This window comes from Haemorhous mexicanus, chromosome 7 (genome assembly GCF_027477595.1).
Source record: "Haemorhous mexicanus isolate bHaeMex1 chromosome 7, bHaeMex1.pri, whole genome shotgun sequence".
NCBI classification, from domain to species: Eukaryota; Metazoa; Chordata; class Aves; order Passeriformes; family Fringillidae; genus Haemorhous; species Haemorhous mexicanus.
Window position 1 is genome coordinate 21,812,246 of NC_082347.1, and position 23,182 is coordinate 21,835,427.

Consider the following 23,182-nt stretch of genomic DNA (forward strand, 5'->3'; position numbering starts at 1 on the left):
GTACCTGGACATTACAAATGTTCAGCACAGCACTGAGGTGGGGGAAGGCATAGACTGTCACTGCCAATACTGGTGTAAGAATTGATTTCCCATTTCCATGGCTGCCTTATGAGCAACTGCAATCATGCCATACAGATTACAAGCAGAAGAGTAAGCAGCCACAGACCAAAGGCTATATAGAAACCTGACAAAAGGTAGCACATTAAGACCTACAGCAGCTAAAGCTCAAAATTAGCTAGATGCTCAATAAAGCATCTAACTAATGAAGCAAGAAAAATATTTATTGCTATATTGCAACCAGCTGTAGGTGAAGATCACAATTTGTACAATAACAGCTTCTTTCTCCTCTTCCATTCTCAAGCAGCCTCTTTGCAAAACTGATACAGAAATAGAATTTCTGAAAGGCTTATCTTTTGTATAGTTTGCAATTACAGCTTAGAACACTGACAGTGATGGAAGTGGTAGGTATTCCACCTTCATATTTAGTAAAGTGCTTAGCAAAAACCAGTGATGACACCCACCTACATAAACAAACTTATATTTCCCATTACCTTGTTGTTTCAACAGTACAAACAAGCTCACATTTGGCTTCAGTTTCCTTCTCAAATATTCCATAGGCAGTAGAAAGAAAATACTTCTATGTCATACACATCTGGTTACCTTTTTTTTAAGGAAGCTAGTGCAAGCTAAGCTTTGAGATAGAAATCACTAGGCTGAACAACTTAAAAGGGTTTATTTTAATCATCAATATTCGGATCTTGCTCAGCATTGGGAAATGCACAGGAAAGTCATTCAAATAAATAACTGGTGATAAAACAAACACTTACTGTCGTCGCAGGTCTGACAGCTTGGCTGTCAAAGCAGAGATTTCCCCCAAGGAACGAAGGATATCATCTCTCTCTTTAGGCTCCTCACACAGTTCTGCAACTTTCCTTGCTTCAGCCATAATTCCCCGAATATGCTCCTCTCCTTCACTGCCCCCATTAGGATCTGCAAGCCAATTCTTAACAGAAAGAAGTTGTGTTCAAGTGAAGACAACAAGTAATGTTTATTCTAGACATGATTTCATAGAGAAAGAAAATACCAATATAGCTTTCAAAACTTTATTTAACAGAAAATACCTCCCAAAAGCAATTTCTGGTTTTTAGGTGCCATGAAATTAATCTACTGCCTCATAGTTTTTCTGTTTTGAAAAAAAAAAAAGCCTAACTAGATAAAATTTACCCAAAGATTTACATTCTCTCTCTCCCCTCAACATTTGCCAACAATATTTTAGAAGCTGCATCAGTTTTTAAAGGCAGTGATTCAATATTTTGAATCATTGCCTTTAGAAACTGATAATGTGACTTTCAGAAAAAAATGAAAACACATGCTCTTGAGCCCAGGGTGGTACACAGAGCTCTTCCTAAAAAGTCCCATTACCATTTCATTTGATGCATATATAATATTAATGTATCTTTATATATTGATAATAGACATATATACACATTTAGATAAGGTGTATTATTTGATGACCATCATAATCCCACTGAGTAAGAGACTGACCATTGAGGGATATTAAAAGTAACAAAAATAAAGGATCACTTGAAAGAAAATGTAGTTTCATTAACATCATTTCTCTTCTGTCACTAACATACAGTTCTAAATCCTGAACTCCACTCCCAAAACAGAGGCCAAAGAAAGGGCTCTGGTTTTATCCACAAATAAGTCTGTTCAATCTAAAACTCTTCTATTCTTTTCTTCAATAAGATTACTTTATACGCAAATTTAGGGTGTTCCATAATTTTAATTTAATAACCTTGAAATTTTTAGCAATGCCAAGTAAGTTACCAAAAAAAATCATCAACTGAAACAAAATTCACCATATGCTGTAAGTCACTGAATTTTAGATTTTTCTTTGTTAAAGCAAGTATCCCCTCTATGTTTTTCCTATCAAGTAACTGTGTTTTGTTTGAAAACAACTGCAGTAGTTCACCATAACAGCTCTGAGAGCAGCAATGTTCTGAAATATTTACTAATCATTAGTGGTACCTGAGCAGCATCAATCTTCTTAGCAATTGCCTGCTTGGAGTTGGTCATGGCCTCCAGCTTGCGGGCTGCATTCTCCACCTTGGCAGTGAGCAAGTCCAGCCCCTGAGACACCTGCTGGGCTTTCTGCATAGCCATGGGCGTAGCACCCTGTCCTCTGCCCGAGACAAAAAGAGCACCACAGATTCAGCTCAGGACTGACTAAAGTTATTTTCTAGTCAAGGGGCAACAAAATCTGTTTATTTTTATTCCCACCAATTATTGCAAGAGATAGAGTATTTAATCAGATTTTGTTTCCTCCTTAAGGAAACAAAAAATAACTGAGGAACAGAAGAAGAGTAAAAAACTAAGAACATATTTTTCCTATTCCAGAATGTGACATTTAGCAGTCTCAAGATGAATAAACATTTTTTAAGAGTCAAAAAGTAAAGTTATTTAAGGAGACAGTTCCATTAAAGTACCCGGGACAAGGCCCCTTTTCTCCTCATTTACAGACTGTTGAAGAAAGTCAGAATCTGCAGGAGTTAAAGTCTTGCCACATCTAAGTGATGACTGCAAGTCAATAAAAAAAATAAATAGGAAAATAAAATGTCTTAGCTGCCTCAATCATGTGACACACAAAGTTCAATAGAATTTGCCAATGAAGGATAAACAACCACCACATGTGATCTAACATCCCAAAAAACACCTAAAAAGTAGAATATCCATATATCTTACAGAATTGGGGTATATCCTCTTTGGAGAACAGACTTAAAAGGAGAGTTTAAAATTTCCTTTCTGCCTAATTTGGAGGAAGGTTATGTGTTAGACAGCAAGCAAAGTCAGAATTATCTACTTGAGCAATTCCAATCATCATATTATGTAATTAACATTTCTCTTATTAAAACATATTATTCTCATCAGAAAAGAAGAGACTGAAGTAAAAAAGGTTAAATACGATTTTGGCCTGCTTTTCTACAGGTTAGGAAGTGACAACTACAGAGAAAACATTGTAATAGCGCTTGGGAAGTGCCCGTCCCAAGTACAGCATTACCTAGCCCGGAGGTCAGCCAGCTGATCTGTCATTTGCCCCAGGGTTTTGCACGTGCCCAGGATCTCTCTGCGCTCTTTGCCGGCACACAGCTCTCCTGCTTTGCCAGCTTCATCAAGAATCTGCCTTATGGCCTGCTCACCAGCATCCCCTGAGGCACAGGGTCAGTCAGTACAGCAAACAAGACATTCTGTGACATGTATGAGAAAACTCCTGATATCATCATGTCACATGAACTGCATTAGGCTCAGTCGTGAAAGCACATTTACCAAATTGGAGACATACACCAAAAAACAACAATTCACATCCAGCTTTACAACTGTATTCGTTTGGCTTTGATTTCAGAAGAAGTCCATCTAATAAGGTCTTTCAACATCCAAATGAAACAGGCCTCTATGAAGTTTTGTTTATTTTAAAGATACATACAAAGGTAAACAAACCCCTTATATAAGTAAAGGTGATTGCAATTAAGCATATTTATGGCAGATTTTTCAACTAAAAAATTTATGTCAAGACTGAAAGAAAAACACTTAAAGAGATTCTGTTAGGGAAATCTCAAGTTATAAAAATTTGAAAATACAAAAGAGATTTTAAATATTAGCCATAGCTACAATTTAGTACTCTTCAATTCAAAAGTTTTTGAGTTTACTGCTGGAATGCAAATTAAGAACATGTATGTTCCAGAGAATACATATATTTTAGACCATTTAGATGCAGCAAAGCCTTTCAGGTCATTAGACACAACTTGTTCAAATCCCAGTATCTAAAGAAAGGAATACATACAGGCACCTTCAGAATGATCCACTATGTAAGGTTTATTAATGCTTAAAGACCATTTTGTCTTAAACAACAGAAATAATGAGACCTTAAAAATCAAAATACTTTAGGCTGTTGTTTGTGTTGAAATATTACCTGGAGGTGCATTTGGATCTCTCAGCCAACCTTTTGCCTGATTCATCTTCGAATCTATTAAGGCTAAAGCTCTCTTCATGGCTTCAGTGTCCTTTACAAAAGAGAAACCAACAAAATTATTCTCAAAACGAAAATATCAAAGCACAAGTAATCAATGCAACCAAAGCTGACAAAGGTTCTATAAAGCAGAGTCTACTTATAAAAACCCATTCGTATAAGCATCTCAAAACCCATTTTCAAACTAGCAGGTCATAATTGCTTCTTTCCAGTTAGAACAGACATTTTCATTTCACTCAAAATGCAAAAATTATGCATGCAATTTTAGTGGTTTTTCTATTTCTTTATTTACTAGTGCTTTAATTTCTAAAGTTGGAACTCTGATAAGCACACAACTTGGAGTTAGTTCCATTTTACATAAGAGTTGTGATGTAATTGGAGTATCAATATCTGGTAACTGGCCAGTGAATTTTACTACTTAGTACAAGAGGCTGCACATCTGCATTTCTCACCTGCTCTTGCTGCTTAAAGTCAAACAGTTACTGTTTACAGAAAAGTAAGACTACCAGCTAATTTCTGAAAGTCTCAGATACAGAGCTGAATGTCTTTGGTGATAAACACATGTATTTACATGTGATTGTTTAAAACTCTGAACTCCTCTGCCAGGATCATCAAAGAAGCTGTTTCTTTCACTATTATGCCACTACTATCCAACACCGAGGGCTGCAGGGGAAACAACCTCCCAGCTCTGATTTCTCTGCACAGTCTGTTCATGTGCCATCCCTCCACCAGAGGCCACAAGTTTTCCATCTTACATAAATGGAAGGACAGTGAAAACAGTAACATGTACCTAGCAAGCAAGAAGTTGTAGAAAAGCCAAAATAGCTTTTTACCACACACATCATGGAAGTGATTTGAAATGCATCTAAGATCCCATGATTGGTATAGAGATGACAAAAAGAAGTCTGGCTCTCATGCAGCATCTGAATCAGACTGCACATGTCCAATGCTTTTGAAGAGAAGCCCACTACCATCAGGGATCAGTATCTTGCTATAGCATGTGCTATCCTGACAACACTAAAGAAATGCCACATTTTTGTGGAGTTGTTCATTCTGCATGCTTAGTCTCAAACATACAACACTAATATTCTGGCATTTTTATTCAGGCATGTTGGTCTGTCAGCTGTCCGTAAGGTGCTATAATATAATTCAGCAAGCAACTTTCTAAAATGTCATACAATACAGCTGAATATTTTTAAAGGGTCTTGAATCACAGCCTGAGAGAGAGCACCAAAAGCAGAATTATTTTCACCTGGATGACTGGGTCTCAAACCTAGAAACTGGGTCTTCAAACTTAGCTGGGACCTGTTTGAAAAACCTTCCAAAAGGTCGGATATGCAGCTAGGGGTGGGAGATAGACACATTATTTTAAAAGTCATCTTCTCTGTAGCTCAATAATTGTGCATTCAATGCATGATAAGAGAAAAGCAAATATTCATTGAATATTCAAATGTATATATAAATCTTACTACTTATGAAGGTAGGTGTTACTGTTTTCTGTTGTTTATATCCAGCTGAAGCCATTTTAGCTTGAAATGAATGGTCTATTTCAGACCTGTCTACCCAGAAATAATTTGAAACAATTAACTGAATTTTTAAAAAGGCAACAGATGTTTCTTATTGTGTCAATGAGATGGTAGGAGCAGGCAGAGAAAAGCAGTGTTGGGAAAGCTGTCTTTGCCCCTCCCTTTTTACTCTCACAGGCTTTTGTGTTGTCTCAGCTGCCTGCAGACTTGCAGTTTCAGCAGAATTATACAGAAGCCTCTGAATCTGAAGTCTAATATCTGAGGACAAAATCATGGGTGCTCCAGATTTTGCATTTATGATTTTGTAATTGCCAGCACTGCCCCAGCAGCAACAGGAGCCATCTGCCCTGTCATATGAAGTTACGTAAGCAGATTGCTCTGCAGGGTGAGGCTGGCTATCCTGTGTTGTCCCCTTTTCCTATTTTAAAAAATCTGGAATTGCTAGCATAGTAGTTGAAGTGTTTCAAGACAATTGCTCTTAAAGCACCAATTCCCCACCTACACAGCCCAAGGAATCCCTCTCAGGTACAGCCTGATCAGGAGTTTTCATTGCAGTGAGCTGAATAATGCTATAGGAAACTAGAATGCATCCTTAACTAGGTTTGTTGGTACAGCACTTTTGTGTCTGCTAGAGCTGTGTCTAGTGTCAGACACCTGGCAAGCAACAAAGGTATAGCCATACTCAAAGGTATGGACTTACCAACCAATTCAGGCTGTTAAGAAAGAAGGAAGACAAAAGCAGAAACACTCCATCTAAAAAAACACAGCAACTTGCTCAAGGTCTCACTGCTTGAAAGTGTCTTGATAGTTCCAATTTCTGTAGCTGTTTAAATACTTTATTCCTCCCCTAAACATCTAAATAGGTTTAAAATGTAACTGGGATTTGCCAACAGAATATCATTCGCAAGCACTTTTTTTTTTTTAATCCTAATGCACTTCTGAAAAAAAAAAAAAATACAGTTTTATCAGTAAAAATTGATTCTTTCCCTCCTCTCCCTGCCAACAGTTCCCCTGTTACCAAAAGGAAGTTTATTAACAAAATCAGTGCTATTGCATTTTCAGAAGAGGTAAACTATTTCAGTTAATCAAATTAAACAACTAGGGCAACACTGTCTGAAGGGAAAAGAGCAAGCTGGATTTGTTCCAAACCAATTCTTAAAGCAAATATTATTGAAGACACTTCTATGCATCATTTCTGCCACTCACTACCAAGAATTTTGAACTTATTCAAGGAGCAGGTCATATTGGCTCTGCTATGCAAAAGAGCAAAATATATCCTACACAATTCCTTGCTGGATGTAAAACAACCTCTGACTCAATAAAGTGGTCTAGTCTAAGGATATCTGCATTTCATGACCAAAGAAGGCAATGTTGGAGGAAATAGGCAAAGCCAGTGTTCTGGCAAGATAGATAGCTTAGTCACCATTCAGGGTTCAATCCTGCAAGATATTACATATCTCTCAGCTTCTAACTGTTAACTCCCTTCAATTCCACGGAAATGAAAGATGTTTGAATTGAGTATTATTTCAAATTCATTTTAAAATAAACACTAACAATACACAAGAGAAAATTAAATTCCTCTGTAAAACAAAAAAATCAAGGAAAAAAGTTCAAAGCTATGAATGAAAAAATAGATACAATTCTTTTCCCCAAGATTTTGTCCAAGAATAGTATTTCAGTTCTAAAGCACCACACTATTTTTAAAATCCAGTGTAAACAGAGATTATTGCAATCCAGTAATAGTAATGTGCAGAGTCCAGAAAGACCAACAAAATAGTTTACCTACAGCCACAACTCCTACAAAACCTACAATTTGGCTCCATACCTTGTTCATTCTCCACTATCTCTAGACAGATTGTGATAACTCAAGGTATAAATAACTCAAGATAAAATAATAACCATAAATTCCAACATCAGCAATAGCATGTACTACACAGATAAAAATTCAAGGCTGGGCATCCCCAAACACATTACTTTATTCCAGAAAAACATGGGGAAAATTTTTTCTTTCATCACCAGGCACAAAATGCATGCAACAGTGATCTCAACTACAACTAAATAGCTCCTTCATCTCCCTCCTAGCAAAATAACAAGTCAAATGTTAGATAGGTGTGCAAATACAGGATAATGTCTGTGATAGGTAGCTATTAGCAAACTAGTTTCTGCTTCTTCATCCCTCTGTATTTTTCAACTCAAATGCTTTGTCATTACTGTTTGATTAATGCCCAGTGCTACAGTTCCAAATCATGAGGATATCTTAATTCAAAAACAAAATACAATTAAAAAGTTCTCAGTTCAAAACAGAATGATACTTTGATTATACTAATCCACACAACATATTTATGCATTAGGCATAGTGACCAATATTCTCCATTAGGAAATACTGCTAATATAGCAACTGTTTTCTTAATTAAATCCTTTATTAATCTGCCTCACCAGCAGTATGAATAATAGTTTCCTAAGCCAAAATTGCCAACTCCTTGCAATAGACATTTTTCTTTACCACAAAAATTTCCACATTTGTTGTGTAAAATAAAATAGTATTCATATTTCATAAAATACAGGAAAGCTTAAATGCAAAAATAAAACTGAATTGAAAAAGTACCCATGCAAGACTGCAGTTTTAAGCCTAGACCTAAAGAACATGAACCATCTGAAATGAAGGAAGGCTATGAGTAAAACACTATGGAATAGACAAAATTCCTGACTTAATAAAGCTTTCTGGCCATGCAGAAAGCTCATTCCTGCATGACTGGACCCTTTATTTGTCACTACAGAGATTCATAAATTAACATAAAAGCATTCAGCAAGAATGTGCTGTAAAATCTTGCCCTAACTCTAATCAGATTCAGAAAGAGTCTTGATGCAGATCAGCTTGCAATTACCATTCTCAGTGACAGCCAATGCTATACACAGCTAGACAGAGCTATAATGATCTTTTTAAAACTGTGTGTATATCCATAAGTATAAATGCCAGTGTCACAGCTGGCACACAGAGAAGTTGCACAGCACACAGTCTGCACACAGCACAAAATCCCACAGACATGCTTTGTTTGGGTTTAGTACAAGGTAGAGGTGGAGGGTGTGGAAGAAAGCTTACCTTCTAAAGGTGAGAAAAGGGTAAGAAACAGGACAACAAAAACAGAGATGCATACAGTAGTCATAATAAGGAAGTGATAGTGACAAAATAAATCAAGAGGCAAACTAAGGGTCAAGTGCCAAACAACATAGGCCAAAGTGATTTTTTATCTTGGTTACATCAAGGTTAGATTTCCTGCTAGGCTTCATTTACTAACCAGTCTGGCTTCAGGTCTCAGTAAGTTTTCCATGACATTTATGTTTATTTGTTGCTCATATTATTAACCCTTAAAAAATATTCCCAGCAATTTACTTCCAAGTACTCAAAAAGAACTTGGAAGGGATTTCAGCGATGCAGCTGCATTTATTTGTAAGCCCACAACACTTATGATTCTGTCAGACCTGCTTTACAGTCTTCTAGACACTTCAGCATCACTTCAGAGCAGCAATTAGCTGCAGGTTAAGTGGTTGCAGTCACTCACACAGCTGAACACTGGGGTGTAGGAACCAATCCTGTCCTTAAGCCAGCTTCACAGACATCAAACTTACCCAGAAAGCCTCTTCAATCTAACAGATTTCTTTGAGATAAGACAAAAACCTGAAGTTTACTCTCATGTCCAGAATAAAAATGGGGCAGGGAGAAACAGGGCAAGTGTTCAAGGAGCAATCCCCCAAAACCGACTAAAATTTCTCAATTCCAAGCCTTTTGCGCAAGGAATACAACAGTAGCCTATCTTTTCTGGCAGGATCTGAAAGGAAAATCTCAATCTCACTTATGAGACCAGATGAATGAACAATAGGTTTTATACCTAACTTTCCTATGTCAAAAATTAGTATGTAGGGTAGTTATAGATAGGGAAAATATCCTTCTCTGAGTGGAATATACCATATTCCAGGACTTCCTAATGATGCTGAAACTAGAGCATGAATAAATCTGTTTGACCACTGAGTTACAGTAAACCATTGAACTACCTTCAAATGCCACACTAGTTTAACTTTGCTTATTGAGAGAAAGCTCATTTTGAAAGATCCATGAGTATATTTATTTCTGAAGATATTTGACCTTGAAGTTATTATATGATGCGATTACATAGTGTTACAAAACTGATGCACTAATACATATTTCAGTGGTCTCAAACCCACAAGTTTAAAAGGGTAAAATACAGTAGACAAAAACTAGACTTCTACATACAAATGTTGATGTGAAAATACCTTGCTTGCCCAGGCATCTTCATCCCAGGAAGTGAGTTGCAATACACGAATTATTTCATTTATCTCAGCACTCATTTTCTCTACTGTGAAATTGCGATTTTTCAAGGCCTCTTCTATTCCCTGGCTTTTAGAATTTTTTGTGGTTACAAAAATCTTCATAGCTGTGAAAATACCAGAGATTAGAAAAAGGTATATGCAAGACCAATCAGTGGTCAAGTTGACCTTGTTCCATTTATATGGAACACTTTCTTTTGCTTGGACCATTTTATCTCAAAGAGATTGTAGTTTTAATACAAGAAGCATAGTGACTTTCAATCGATTACAGATAATGAGATTATTTTTAATTAACATAAAATATGGGAACTCCAGTTCAAAACATAATTCAGAATGGTATTAAAGAACAAAGCAAAAAATACCTGAAATAAGTACTGGCAATAGCTCTTTCACGGTATTCATGGAGTTTACCAGCATAACCCTGTGTTCCTGATGAGTTAATTCCTGTTGTCTCTCGTCAATCATTTTGGCCATCTTTGTCATTCCTAAAGATTGAAGTAATTGAACATTGAAACACTTGAGATTTCTTAACAAGAATAAGGCATAACGATTGATGCAAACTATATTGAAGTTCAAAACTTTTGTATTAGCAGCTGTTACTTTAAACACATTCCAGATACTTCAGAGAAGTCACCTATTCAAAACCTAGCCACTATGTGAAGTAGAAAGACAACTCAAAATTCTTCACTTAAAATCCTATCAATAAAATAGGAAAATACTTGAAATAGGACATGAAGTCAGTGAAAGCAGATTTAAGGGGCAGGGGGAGGGTGTCATCTTTTCTGTTAAGATTTGATCCATGCCTTAAGTGAAGGACAGAAAAAGGAAAGATCAGGATTTTGTTTGTTTGCTTGGAGGTTCTACCAGAGGTAAAGAACTGCATTTATTTACATTTCATATTTGCTATAAATACTTCAGTACCCTAGAAGACTAAAAAGAATTACATTTATTCTGGAGCAGTAGCTAAGACTTGTGAGGCTTACCACACAGTGCATGTGGAAACTTCAGACACAGCTTCACAAAACCTTAAGATTATTTAAATTGGTGCTGTTGTGCTCCTACTCTTTCTCCTCCAGGGTATAAAACTGGAAGGAAGCTGAATATTCTTTGGCTGAATTACCTTTCTGCTGGTGAGCATCTTAATACTGCTTTCATGACATCACTGAAAAGTAGGATCCTCACACTGACAGCACAGAGAGGCAAGCTGTGCAGAACCACATTTCCTTTTAAATGACAAAAGCCTTTATAGGTAATCATGTTCCCCTCTCTAGTTCCAGCATAAAACCTATAAGCACTTCCTTTGAGTGTACCTGCTGATACTCCTGTTATTTATAGAGTACTCACATGAATGGTTAAGGTCAAATGCCCATTAATACAACTACAAGGAACAAGAACTCTGGGCTTTACATTTTGTGGGCATGGACTGCAGATGTTGAGCAGCAGCCAGCTCAGGCAAAGACAGAGCTTCTACAGCATTCCAGAAGCACAAGGCTCACTATTTATTCAGAATACCATGAGTTTAGAGAGGATTATTTGCAATAAAGGTAACAAGCCTACATCTCACTCTAAGAAACTAAGACACTTACCCAAGACCTCTGTCATACATATGTAACAGCAAATTATGTATGAGAGGTTCAGTGAAATGAAAACCCAAATGCTTCTAACTGAGCCCAACAGAGCAGACTGAATTTAGGGGAAACTTCCATTTTAAAGATATGTAAGACAATAACCACAGAGAAACTGAAAGTGTATATACCGAGCCAAAGAAAAAGTTTCAAGGAAAGAGAAGATTGCCCTTTTGTTTTATCTTTTCCTCTTCAAAATGAGGCAAAAACTATTTAATTGAAGGTAATTTCTGATGGGAAATAAAAGTTTAGAGAACACTATACCTCCATATGGAACTTGAAAGTTTTTCCACATCTAGAAACAAGGTCAAGTATACACATGTTAAATAAAAACAGGATAATCTACAAACATGGTCTGTGCCATGGCAGCTCTTAGTCATTTAATTTATCACCTAGCCACATTACACAAGTATTTATAAATATAAAGTGCTAACTAGATTCCTGCTGGTTTTATGTAAGCATTCTTTAGTTCAGTGTAATTTTAATTCCAACATCTTCCTACACTACCACCACCCCATCTTAATTTTACAGAATGCATTTGTTAAATACTTTAGCTATTTTGTGCTGAAGCTAAATCATTTGAACTAGCAGATGACATAGATTAATGGTAGGCTTCCTCTAGAGCAATAAAGAGATAGAGACAGCAGCTCCTCACTTACCAATCACTTCCACCACTCAAAGTGTGAGTTAACACAATGAAGTCACAAGTAGAGAAGGAGCATCAAAGAGCAAACAGAGAATTTCCATAACAGCTGGGCTTTTGTATCATACTTCAAGACAGCTTTTTCTGCAACCTCATTAAGATGTTAACATATGACATGTAGCATATACTATTCCAAGAAATTCCTACTGGGCCTAACTATCTCAGCCAGTGCAGACATTTTATCAGCTTAATGGATTTTATATCTGTGAGTGCTTAGTTAAACAGCTCTTTCTTTTTTTTTTTATCCTTACTAATGCATGCTTACTTCCTTCATAGTATAGGAAAAGTACAGTACTTATCATTCACGTGCACATCTCATTTATCAACATCTGCATTCTTAAAAGAGACTGTGAAACAGAGTCATTCAACCCAAAATAAACTTCCAAAGCAACTGCTTTACCATTGTCCCAGTGTTCAAAACTTGGGTGAGGAAGATGCAGGCAGGAGAACAATGTAGTAGGAAAGACAATACTTAATATATTTATGAAAGACTGGAGCAAATCAAACCTGGCCCCAAATTCTTCGTGTAAGTCACCAGATCCTCCATTGTCTCTACCACTTCTGCCACAGTCAAATATTCCAATATTCCTTTGCAGACACGGATGATTTTACGGACCTAAGAGAGAAACATCCCATTATTTCTTAGCTAAAGCTGTTACACTTGAATTAGAAATGCAACTCTGTTATTAGAACAGTTTAGCTATAGCATTTGCTAATAGGACAAATGGGCAATTATAAAGGTCTGAGATCCTGAATAAGTTACCCAAATTCCATTAGTCAAGTGCTATAGTGGCAAGCCGATATTTAATCAGCTTTCCACTACTCAGAAATGCAAAATCCTACTTCCAATATTTTCACTTTGTATGATATATGAAGGATAACATTGAGAAAATGGGTTAGAAAGAGCTTCATCTGGTTATGCTGTCATGCTTGAAGCTTTTCATTGCAATTTCATCAATAAAAAATTTAACTTAAATCAAAAAGCAAAGCTACATAGAAAGCAGACTTCAGGCTTTCAGAGGAAGTATCATTTACCATACAGCTCTACATATGGATAAAGCATTACCCAGCATTCCAGCAGGGAAGATAGATCCAACATCTTAAACTTTGCAGAAAAATCTGTGAAGGCTGTATTTCATTTACCTCTGGACCTCTGCCTCAGCTTAACTTTTTTCAGTCTACATTTGATTCCCAAACAGTTCTGTCAGTAAATATTCTAAACTCTGAACCACACTACTTCTGACATCACTACATACAATTATTATGGAAGAACAAGTTAATTGACATTTAATTTGTATCAACCACATGCAGTGTTTAGCACCTAGAAAGACCAAAGGTTCCTCTGAAACTCATTTCAGTTTGTCCAAACCGTTACTTTATATTGAAACATAGGACAGACACGTGCTGACTTAAGTACTTGTGAAAAATCAATCATTCCTGACAAATGGCTTTCTTTTCATTACCAAGGAGTTGTCAGGTGAGTCCCACAAAGCATTAACTTCACAAAAGTCAATTCATTTCCTAAACACTAGAAAGAGAGATTAAAAGCTATTAACTTCCTTGAAAGCCCCATAGCACTTCTATTAAAAACCATTTCAGAGGAACATGCTAACATTGTCATGAGATTGTTAAATGAGACAAGGATACCATTGTTAAATGAGACAAGGATACCATGTTACATTACAGCAAGAAGAGCAACACAATTCCATAGGTTAACAAATTGTAGCAGAATTAGGACTGACATCAGCATTTCTAACAGCATGATCTTTCTTATTCAGAAATAAGCAAGACTCTACACCCCCAGAAATAGCATCAAAACTATGATTTGTAACCAAAAAAAAAAATTCCAACATGACACATTTACATTTCCTTGAAACTATGAGGATGGACAAACAGCACTTCTGAGTCAGTTTCCGGCTAGTGCAACAGCCAAAACATAGCAACTGTTAGATTTATCAGAATACATCTTCTGATGCCTGACGAGCCAGACAGTCCAAATTTGTATTACCTCATGCCCCAAGGCCAATTAAATTGCCAGAGCTATTGAGCCAGACAAACATGTTAGAAAGGGGCCTAGGGCTTTTCAATGAAGGGATACAGCAAATATAAGGATCAGTAATGGGTAAGGTGAAGGGAATACAGAAAAGCATCAGGAAGGTATCAGACAGCTGATGAGATCTGGCCTTCTTGAGCAATAATCACAGGCAGCACCTAAACATTGTGTCATGCAAAAATGCTCCTAACAAAACAGAGCAACAAGTCAAGCTCCTTCTGACAGAAAGGAACGCAAAATATGTTTCAAATCAAACTGAAACAGTCAAAACCTCATTAATCTATTTAATAGTTTGGTTTAGCTACTTTAGTTAGGGGGACATTTGAATTAATAACACTGTTGTGCAAGCACTTATGTCAGTTGGGCTGGGATTCCTACCTCTGCTTCATCAAATGTCAGGAGCAAGTCTGATGTTCCAGAAAGGATTCCTCTTGATCCATCAATGAGATAGTCACGAGCTGGTACTGAGTAAGGATCTGCCTGCAGCATCTGGGCTGCCCGCACGAGTTTGGTGCAGGCGTTCTCCACTCTGTGGAAAGCAGCAGACAACACTTGCTGATTGGCTTCTGTCTGTATGACAACAGGCTTGAGACAACATTGGATTTATTTTTAACTTTACCATTTGAAGCACAACAAAAGGATCATTCTACACCTTTATGGTATAAAAGGCAAGAGGGTTTACTGTATTTTTTCTAACAAAAAGTCACCAGCAACCATACAACCCAGTTTTTCAGAAGTCACACAACCTTCCCACATAGGGAAGGTTTGAAGTACCCCTTACAGAGCACATAGTACAGTGTCATTAAGGAGAGCTCCCAAGCCAGCAAAATACCTTACATTCTTCATGACAAGGGCAGGGAACAAAACCATGATTGTTTTAGGACTTCACAATCAAAGTAACTGTTAACTCTTAGCCTTGTATAGGCATATTAACAAATATTAAATGACAGCAACACATGAGGACAAAATAACAAAGTTTAAGAAATACACTGTGCTCTGGTCATTGAAGCTGTAGTCTAGGTCTTCAGAATGTTAACACTCATAGAAAGAGCATTTTATATAACCACAAAATGCAGTGGTAATGTACAATGATCAAATGCAGCTTGCAATTCCAGACACAAAAGCAGAAGGATTTTGCAAGGTATTAACAGTATGTACCTACAGTAACACAAAAGGTACTTACAATAAGAAAGTAAGCTCTGAAATTAGGTTCCATCAAATTATTTAATGTAACAATTTTAAACTATCAAAAATTGGAAGACTGAAAACATTTTGATTTTGTTCTCTTGTAATTACTTTGTGACACCTCTGGAGAATAAAAAATTCAGACTTCCCTGTCATGTTAGCTATGCTGCTCATGACTGCACTTTGCTCCACTGTCTCCCATTTCATTTAACTGTAGTGTAATACATAATGCTCTGTGCATGTGAATGCCATGTGCTTATTCAATAACATGACATTGCAACAAATATAAAACTCTTTTACTACAGCAATGCTACCTCTTATGACCACTTCTGCATGCTTGTCACAGAGCCCATTTTCTACTGACCACTTGGGCACACTCTTTTGTCATACTCATTAAAGTACTTTTGGAAAGTTATAGTTAACCCATTCCCCCCCGCCATGTTCTTTGCTAACACAAATATTACAACTTAATGGTTAGATTTAACAAGTAGAAATAAGACACCCATTACAGGAAAACACACTTTTGTCCAGAAAGTAAAGTTTTCAGCTAATAGCTCCCTAGAATAGATCACATTGGACCAGCTGCATTATCATAACCAGCTCTTCTTGGGAGACATCTGCTCAGTGTATCAGATGGCAGAGGTTCCTAACTGAGCAAGAAAGTGTCAAAGGATTTCAAGGCAGAAAGTGGAAATGGTCTGCTCATCACTATGCAATGCACTTAGTTGTGTTATCAAAGTCAACTGACTTCACTAAATTAGATTTCCATGCCTGCTTCTCATATTTATTCTTTTCAACTCTGCCGAGAAAGGGATTAAACAAATCACCTATTCAGCAGCTTAGAGCTATAGGCTCAGAAATACTTAATTTCCTACAGTTTAATTTCATGGTTGTCTGTTTAATACTGATAATTATCTCAAGGCTGCCTTTTTCATTTGTTAAGACAAGAATTAACATAAATGTGTATTACACCAGAAGCCACCATAATTAATAAAAATAGCGTTTCTAAAGAGTCAAAGTTTTCTTTTACAGTTTTTAGGGTTGAACCTCTTAAAGGTAAATGTGAATTTCAATAGTATAATGCCTATTTTGTATAAACTTCCCAATGCACTTAAAATGCTTCAGGAGTGTAAGCTGTGTACAAGAAAATCATACTGGTGTTTGAAAATCAGACACATTTCATCCCCTGCAAAGCACACATGCTAGGGAGCAAAAGATTAGGATTCATTTACTTCCATGAAAAAAACCCAACCAACGAAAACAACAACACAAATGACCAAAGCCCCTAAAAATGCAATGAACCACTTGTTCTATCATAAAAATCAAACATGTTCAGAAGTTTTGAATAGAACTTCATTGCTACAGTGAAGTTGCTAATCTCTGTATTATATTGCAACATGAAAAAACCCAACAGCCTATTTTAATAAAAAAAGTGTATTTATTTTTGAGGTGTGATTACAATAAAGCTATCTTAACACCAGCCAAATTCTTTATGGGGAAGACACTGGTCACAATATTTCTAACCATACTACTTTGCGTAGTCAATCCATTTCATTGCTGTTAAATGTATTCCTTACAAAACATGAGGGAAAAAAAGTAGCCTATGCTAAACTATCATTTTAGTTTTTAGTTTAGGATTGACCTCTGCTTTTCCCCGAGGTTGTTTTCGAGTTTAACCACTACAGTTTAGATTACTTGCAGTTCTAGAAATAGAAAGTAAAAATCAAATCTTTTATATGAACAATAATTTGTTAATACAGATACCAGCACTGCAGCTACAGCTCGGCTACCAAAATAACATTAACATGGAATAGCATTATTGCTTGATTTGTTAAATGAGCTTGTGCATTAAAGTTAAACAAATTTTTATTATCAGTGTAAACAAATAGTGTAACCCTATTCTTTGCCTAGAGACTGCAGTTCTTGACTTCTTTATAAGAGAAGCTTAACAAGTAATAGGAGCACATTGCAAAACATCTGATGTAACCTATATGCATTACTTATACTCCCTGGTGATTAAGACAATTAGGATAAAGAACTCAGCATTTTTTAGCTCTAAGTCAATAGTTCCAATGTGGTTTATGTCAGTAGCAAGTGAAGTGATGAATGATAGCTTTTCAGCAGCCAGCAAGTTATTTTGCTGCTCAATCACACTCCTACTGAAAAAGCTTTACAGATTACCATAATATATATTTATTAAGAAACCTCAATACCTGTATGAAGTCTTTCAAAATAGTAAACTGATATCTCCATCCTCCAGGACTAGTGATGCTTTTGAATGGAGGAAATACAAACAGGGAATGCAGTGCTAGCACATGTGTACTGCTTCTTACCCATCATCCATACACCAGTACAAATTGTGCCAGAGCACTCCCTTAAAAAGGAATGCCAATTCCTGAACTAATGCTTTAGAAACAAAAACTCCCTCTCAGGAAAACAAAATTTAAAAAAGACTCTCATCTGTTTCAATTCTTGCATCTAAATTCTGCCCTTTACAGAGTAAAAGATAAGGCTCCCTTTGTACCTCACCTGTGACTATCATTTGTCCCCCACAACCAAGATACCCAGGACAATACACTCTCCATGTTAACAAGAAACTGTTAACTTCTACTAATTCATTTTGATATAAACTCCATATTAACAAAAACCCACAAATGGAACATGTTATCATTCATAAACACCATTGAACATTCCTAACTCATGTTACTACATCTAGGATAGTAAGTACTTTGTGGAGTGAGTTCATTACTCTGACAGATAGCTTTGGTTCCCATTTTACATTATATCACAGCTCATGCAATCATGAATTGCTGCAGAAAAGGTTCTTGCACCCAGCATAAAGTGGCACTATTCAGCAGTACTTGTGTCACATTTCTACAGCAATTTAATTATTCAAGTCTTGCGCAATTTGCTACATTTTGATCAAAGGCTTAATACAGTATAGCAATTTAAAAAATCTCTTTTCCTTAATCCTTTACTTATCTGTATGAAAAAGCTGGAAATTAACTAAAAATTCTACACATCCTAGAAAATGAGCACAATCAAAATTAGATGTTTGCATACAAATCATCAAGAAGTAAGAAAAAAGCTTTGATCTCCTTTCATGAAATAAACACTCCCCTCAAAAAATCGAACCTCCCTACAGCCACACAAGACCACACACCAGGCACACAGCATGATAAATACTGCAGTGGATTGTATCAAAGGCCCATTTAGCTCAGCATCCTGTCTCCAATAGTAGCTGCAAGTAAAAGCCTAAGGAAGGTTAAAAGCAGGATAAGCATTTATCATACTTCCTCTAGGCACTCTCCCATCCTTCAACTATTTTCAGTTCTTGGGACATCCTGCAGTTTGTGGATTTGATGACCCACAATGGATCCCTCTAAGTCCTTAGCTTTTAACCTCCCAGCCCACATAAAGAGTTTTAACAGTACAAAGCTAGCTGTACAAAGAATCTCTCCCTACTGTTGGCTTACAAACTGCTACCTTAAAGCAATTCCCCCATCAAGTTCTACACCGAAAAAACACAAGTTTTCACCTTCTCCATGCAACTCCTACTTCCTTAGACACTGTCAGGGCCTCAATCCCCTCTGTCACTTTTACCAGGCTGAAGTGTTTCAGTCTACTCAGCTTTGCCTTATACAGAAGTAATTCTATGCCTTTGTTCTCCAAGCCTTTCTATGAGCTTTTCCAGTCCTACTACAACCTTTTGAAATAGTGTGACTACCAGGCCATGCAGTATTCAAGCTGCAGAACAGAAATATATTGTGACATTTTTATCTCTCATTCTTTGATGACAAGCCCAATGTTTATTTACTTTTACATTATGAACAGGTATGGATGCTCTCACCAATGTACAACAGCTCAGAGACTTTGCTCACTGTTGGTAATGGTCAGTTCAATCATCCTATCAGACCTTCTGCTCCCCCAAGCATGCATCATTGCAGATATTTAAAAGTAATTTAATCCACAGTTAACTTTAAGTCACTTCAATTAATAAGGTACTGTAATTTCCCAGAGTCATCCATTAACCTCTCTGCCCTGCATAAGACTTGTACTTTTCACTAAGTACTTTTGCCTCACAAGTCACCCTGGTCTCCAGAACATTTATTAACATGGTGAAAAGCACAATCCCAACCAAGAGCTCCACAGTCCTACTGATTTCCTCCTGCCATTGTCAGGGTAAACCATATAATATTTTCTTCCACTTACAATTTTCTTTTCATACAAAAATTTTTCTAACTACCCTACAGCTACTTCACCTTCTTAAAAGCCTCTAGACCCTGCCAAGTTTGGAAATCAGTGTATACTCTACCTGCACTACCCTTTCCCCTGTTGGCAATATTTTTAAGAATACCAATAGATTTATAAGGCAGCATTTCCCTCCACAGAAACACTGTCAATTCACCCAAAGCACACTATATATAGGTGAGGTCTCTCTGTTCTCTAATACTGAATTTCTTATCATTTATTCCAAAAGTGCATTAGACCTATACATCTTCTGTTCCCCAGATTTCCTTAGAAAGTTTCTCAGGCTGTAGCATCCCTTTGATTGACATACTGGTGGTCTCAAGTGACAGACTACTTCACTAATAATTCAACTACTTCATTCTTGAACTCATATGCTAATACCACCTGGTCCTAAGCATTATTTTAATAATTCATTTTGTCACCCTACAATGCAATAACAAAATCCTTATTCACTGCCTACCATAAATTTTCCCCTTAGACATCACCTCCCTTCTCCCTTTTATTATTTTCCTAGTTGTCTCGCTGCTTTCTTTTTTTGACTATCTGCCTGTTTGGTGTTTGGAAATACCAGTAAAATACTCAGAAATTCTGTATACACTGGACAATGCTAACAAAGAGGCTCCTATAGGTAGTAGAAGAAAGTTACTTCAATAGAAGTCTGTCAGATGGCAATAAGCAGCTTGGAAACGCCACAAAAAGGTGTGATCTATCATTTTTAAGGCTTAAGGCAACAGAAGGCGAAAGTCAGTTGTCCTTTACACCAAGACATAGAATTAAGACTGTGTGCTGTAAGGAGACTGTCTACTACAATGTCTGCAGTAAGTCACTGCTCTTCAAATGTCTTAGATGTCCAGGCAGTTATGCTATCACATTTTCCCATCAGCCGAATAAACAGAAAAAGATTGAGATACCACATTGTCTCTGCCCCTTTAGGCAAACCTACAGGAGCACACAGCTAAGTACCGTTGTTACCCTGATTAACTTTTGTAATTATTTTTAAAGGAAGAAATATCACATATATATATATGTACTTATATATACAGAATGTAACAAGACAAATCCCTGCTGCCAAAGAGGTTGTTCCTGACATTGGAGCAGGTTTCCTGTACACACAATACAAGATTTACAATAAAATTAGCATACTTGATAAATGCTGGCGGCATATCCCTTTTCAAGATCTGGTCTTCTGTTGTCTGCACGGTCTCTTTTCCAACCTGCAGGAGAAAAAAAGACATACTTAAAAATCAAAATTTCAGTGTCAAGGCCAGATAAAAGCAAATAGCAAAGCAACAAAAAAAAAAATGCTTTGTACTAATGACAGCTCCTTTCACCAGGTTCCTGTTGCTACCTTTGAGATCACTATATAGTGTGGTTAACTTAATGCTTTAGGAATCATAAGTTGTTTCCTATTAAAATCTCTACTAAATTAAATGAGGACACACCAATACACTTCTCCCTCTTCCTTCTCTCCACAACAACAACACTATTTTTTCCCTGCACTTAGTTGTAAAACTTTAATCTCAGAAGGTTTCCCTCTGTCGTAGTCTCCAGAGTCAAAAATCAAATTCAAAGATAAAAAAATTTACCCCCCTTTTGCTAGCAACTTAGTCTATTAGAAAAATGGAGTTAATTACTGAGAATGCACTCCACATCCACACTATTCTTTAGGCAAAAAATAATTATGCAGAAGCCAATAAAGAAAGAGAGTAAGATCTGGAGCTTTCTATACACTAGCTCTTGTGTTACACAATAGAAGTCTTTATAATTGGTAGCTGACTCTCTGAACTGTGAGATCACCAACTTGACAAAATATTTCCAGCTCCTTTGTTCGCTGTATTTTCCAGCTGAATAAGCTATTCAGAAAGGCATCACAAAGCAGAAGGTCTTTAAACCAGACACCACTTTGTGTTAAGAGCTGCCAGACCTGCTCAAGCTAGACAAGATAGCCCTGAAAATCCCTGATCAGCTGGTGCTTAAAGATTCACTGGGTTTGGACAGAAGATGCAGTGTGTCAGTATGCACAGCACTTGCCAATTCTAGGGCTGTATAGCCTTCCAGAACCACTGTTTCCTTGCAAATTTTTGCTGCTTGCCAAAAACTGTCTCCCTGGTCTGCTCCTTTTCAGAGGAACTTCACAGAAGTCCATTGGCCTGAGTATTTTATTTGCTTCAAAGACACTGACTGAGCCTAGCCTGCTTATTTTTCTTTTTTTTTTTTTGGAAATCTGTTAGTACTTCATTCACAATTAGTCACACAGATACTTTAAAAAAGTACAAAAAAAGTTAATGATCTTGAATTTTATGGTAGGTTTCTGTCTCTTGTGTTCACAGCAGGTTTACCAACAGTCATGCACTGTCCTAGCACAGCTTTGACTACTGAACTTCAGAGCAATGCCTCAGGAGCATGATTCTAAATGTATCTCGTGACCCACCAGAGAGTATGCTTGCTTTGTTCTAATTATTTCCATTGCACTCAGGAAACATATTCTTTATATTTCTCACAAGCTTGCACAGATACGTGCATGATCAAGATAACACAAATTTAGTAATTCTCAGTGACTCTGTTAGACAAAAGATTCTCACCAGGTGAAAATGAAGAGCAATACTGTATTTACAAGAACTGTGCCTTCAAGGTTTATTTTCCTGCAGCTGTACCAACCTGCATACAGTTGAGTATATTGGAAAAAGTATAACTTTAAAGAATGCAAAAAAATAAAGCTTACAGTGGGGGGGGGGGGGGGGCATCATGTTGACAGTCATTTTAGCAATTGTTATTTTATATTGGCCAGGTATTAGACTATGCAAAAAGCATTTAATCACTCAATCTAGAAAGGGTGAGTCTCTTCTATAAAAGGATAGATTTAGGCTTAGGATTCAAAGAAGCATTATCAACTACTTATAGGCAAATATATATCTACTTTATACATCTACAGATGCACACACACACACACACATATATATGGACTTTTTTGCTATAGCTAGCAAAGTAGCTATATAGCTATCTTTAGTCTTCAAATAGAAGTAACATACAGGATAAGAGTCAACTCGTCTTCTGTTGTTTGGGGGTTTTCTGCGGAGATTTTAATCCTCAAAAAAACCTGTCCTAAACTCCAATGACATTTCTCTTCCAAGTCCATCCATATCCTCAGCACTGTATACCACAGAAGGCACACAAGATTTCAAGGAGCTTCAGTGATGCATCAATTAAAAAGGTCCACTACCTTTCTAGTAAAAAGGACTTTCAACCTTGTTTTAAGTACCAACACAGAATGTACTCCTGAACTTGTTTAAATATAAAACCTTGTTTGCATAGCTGTCATTTAACCTTTCCCTTTATTGCTCTTTGCAGTCGTTGCCAAGATATAGAAATGGCACATAAAAACAAATGTACTCCACATAACATTTAACAAGAAAAGTCTCAAAACATAAAGACATATTAATGCGTAAAAATATACAACCTCAAAAAAGT

The 23,182-nt window shown here is 36.7% G+C and overlaps 1 protein-coding gene across 3 annotated transcripts in view; it reads right to left on the reverse strand.

The window, feature by feature from the left end:
• The window catches only part of VCL (vinculin), a 55,753-nt gene that overhangs the window by 16,283 nt on the left and 16,288 nt on the right, over window positions 1–23,182 (reverse strand). For all 3 annotated transcript variants that reach the window (XM_059851336.1, XM_059851338.1, XM_059851335.1), the window contains exons 2-10: window positions 20,858–20,928; window positions 14,657–14,807; window positions 12,733–12,841; window positions 10,260–10,382; window positions 9,844–10,004; window positions 3,971–4,061; window positions 3,062–3,209; window positions 2,032–2,185; window positions 828–1,003 (exon numbers count right to left, since the gene is read on the reverse strand). In XM_059851336.1, the coding sequence (XP_059707319.1) occupies window positions 828–1,003; window positions 2,032–2,185; window positions 3,062–3,209; window positions 3,971–4,061; window positions 9,844–10,004; window positions 10,260–10,382; window positions 12,733–12,841; window positions 14,657–14,807; window positions 20,858–20,928 (1,184 nt within the window). The remainder of the gene's footprint in view (window positions 1–827; window positions 1,004–2,031; window positions 2,186–3,061; window positions 3,210–3,970; window positions 4,062–9,843; window positions 10,005–10,259; window positions 10,383–12,732; window positions 12,842–14,656; window positions 14,808–20,857; window positions 20,929–23,182) is intronic.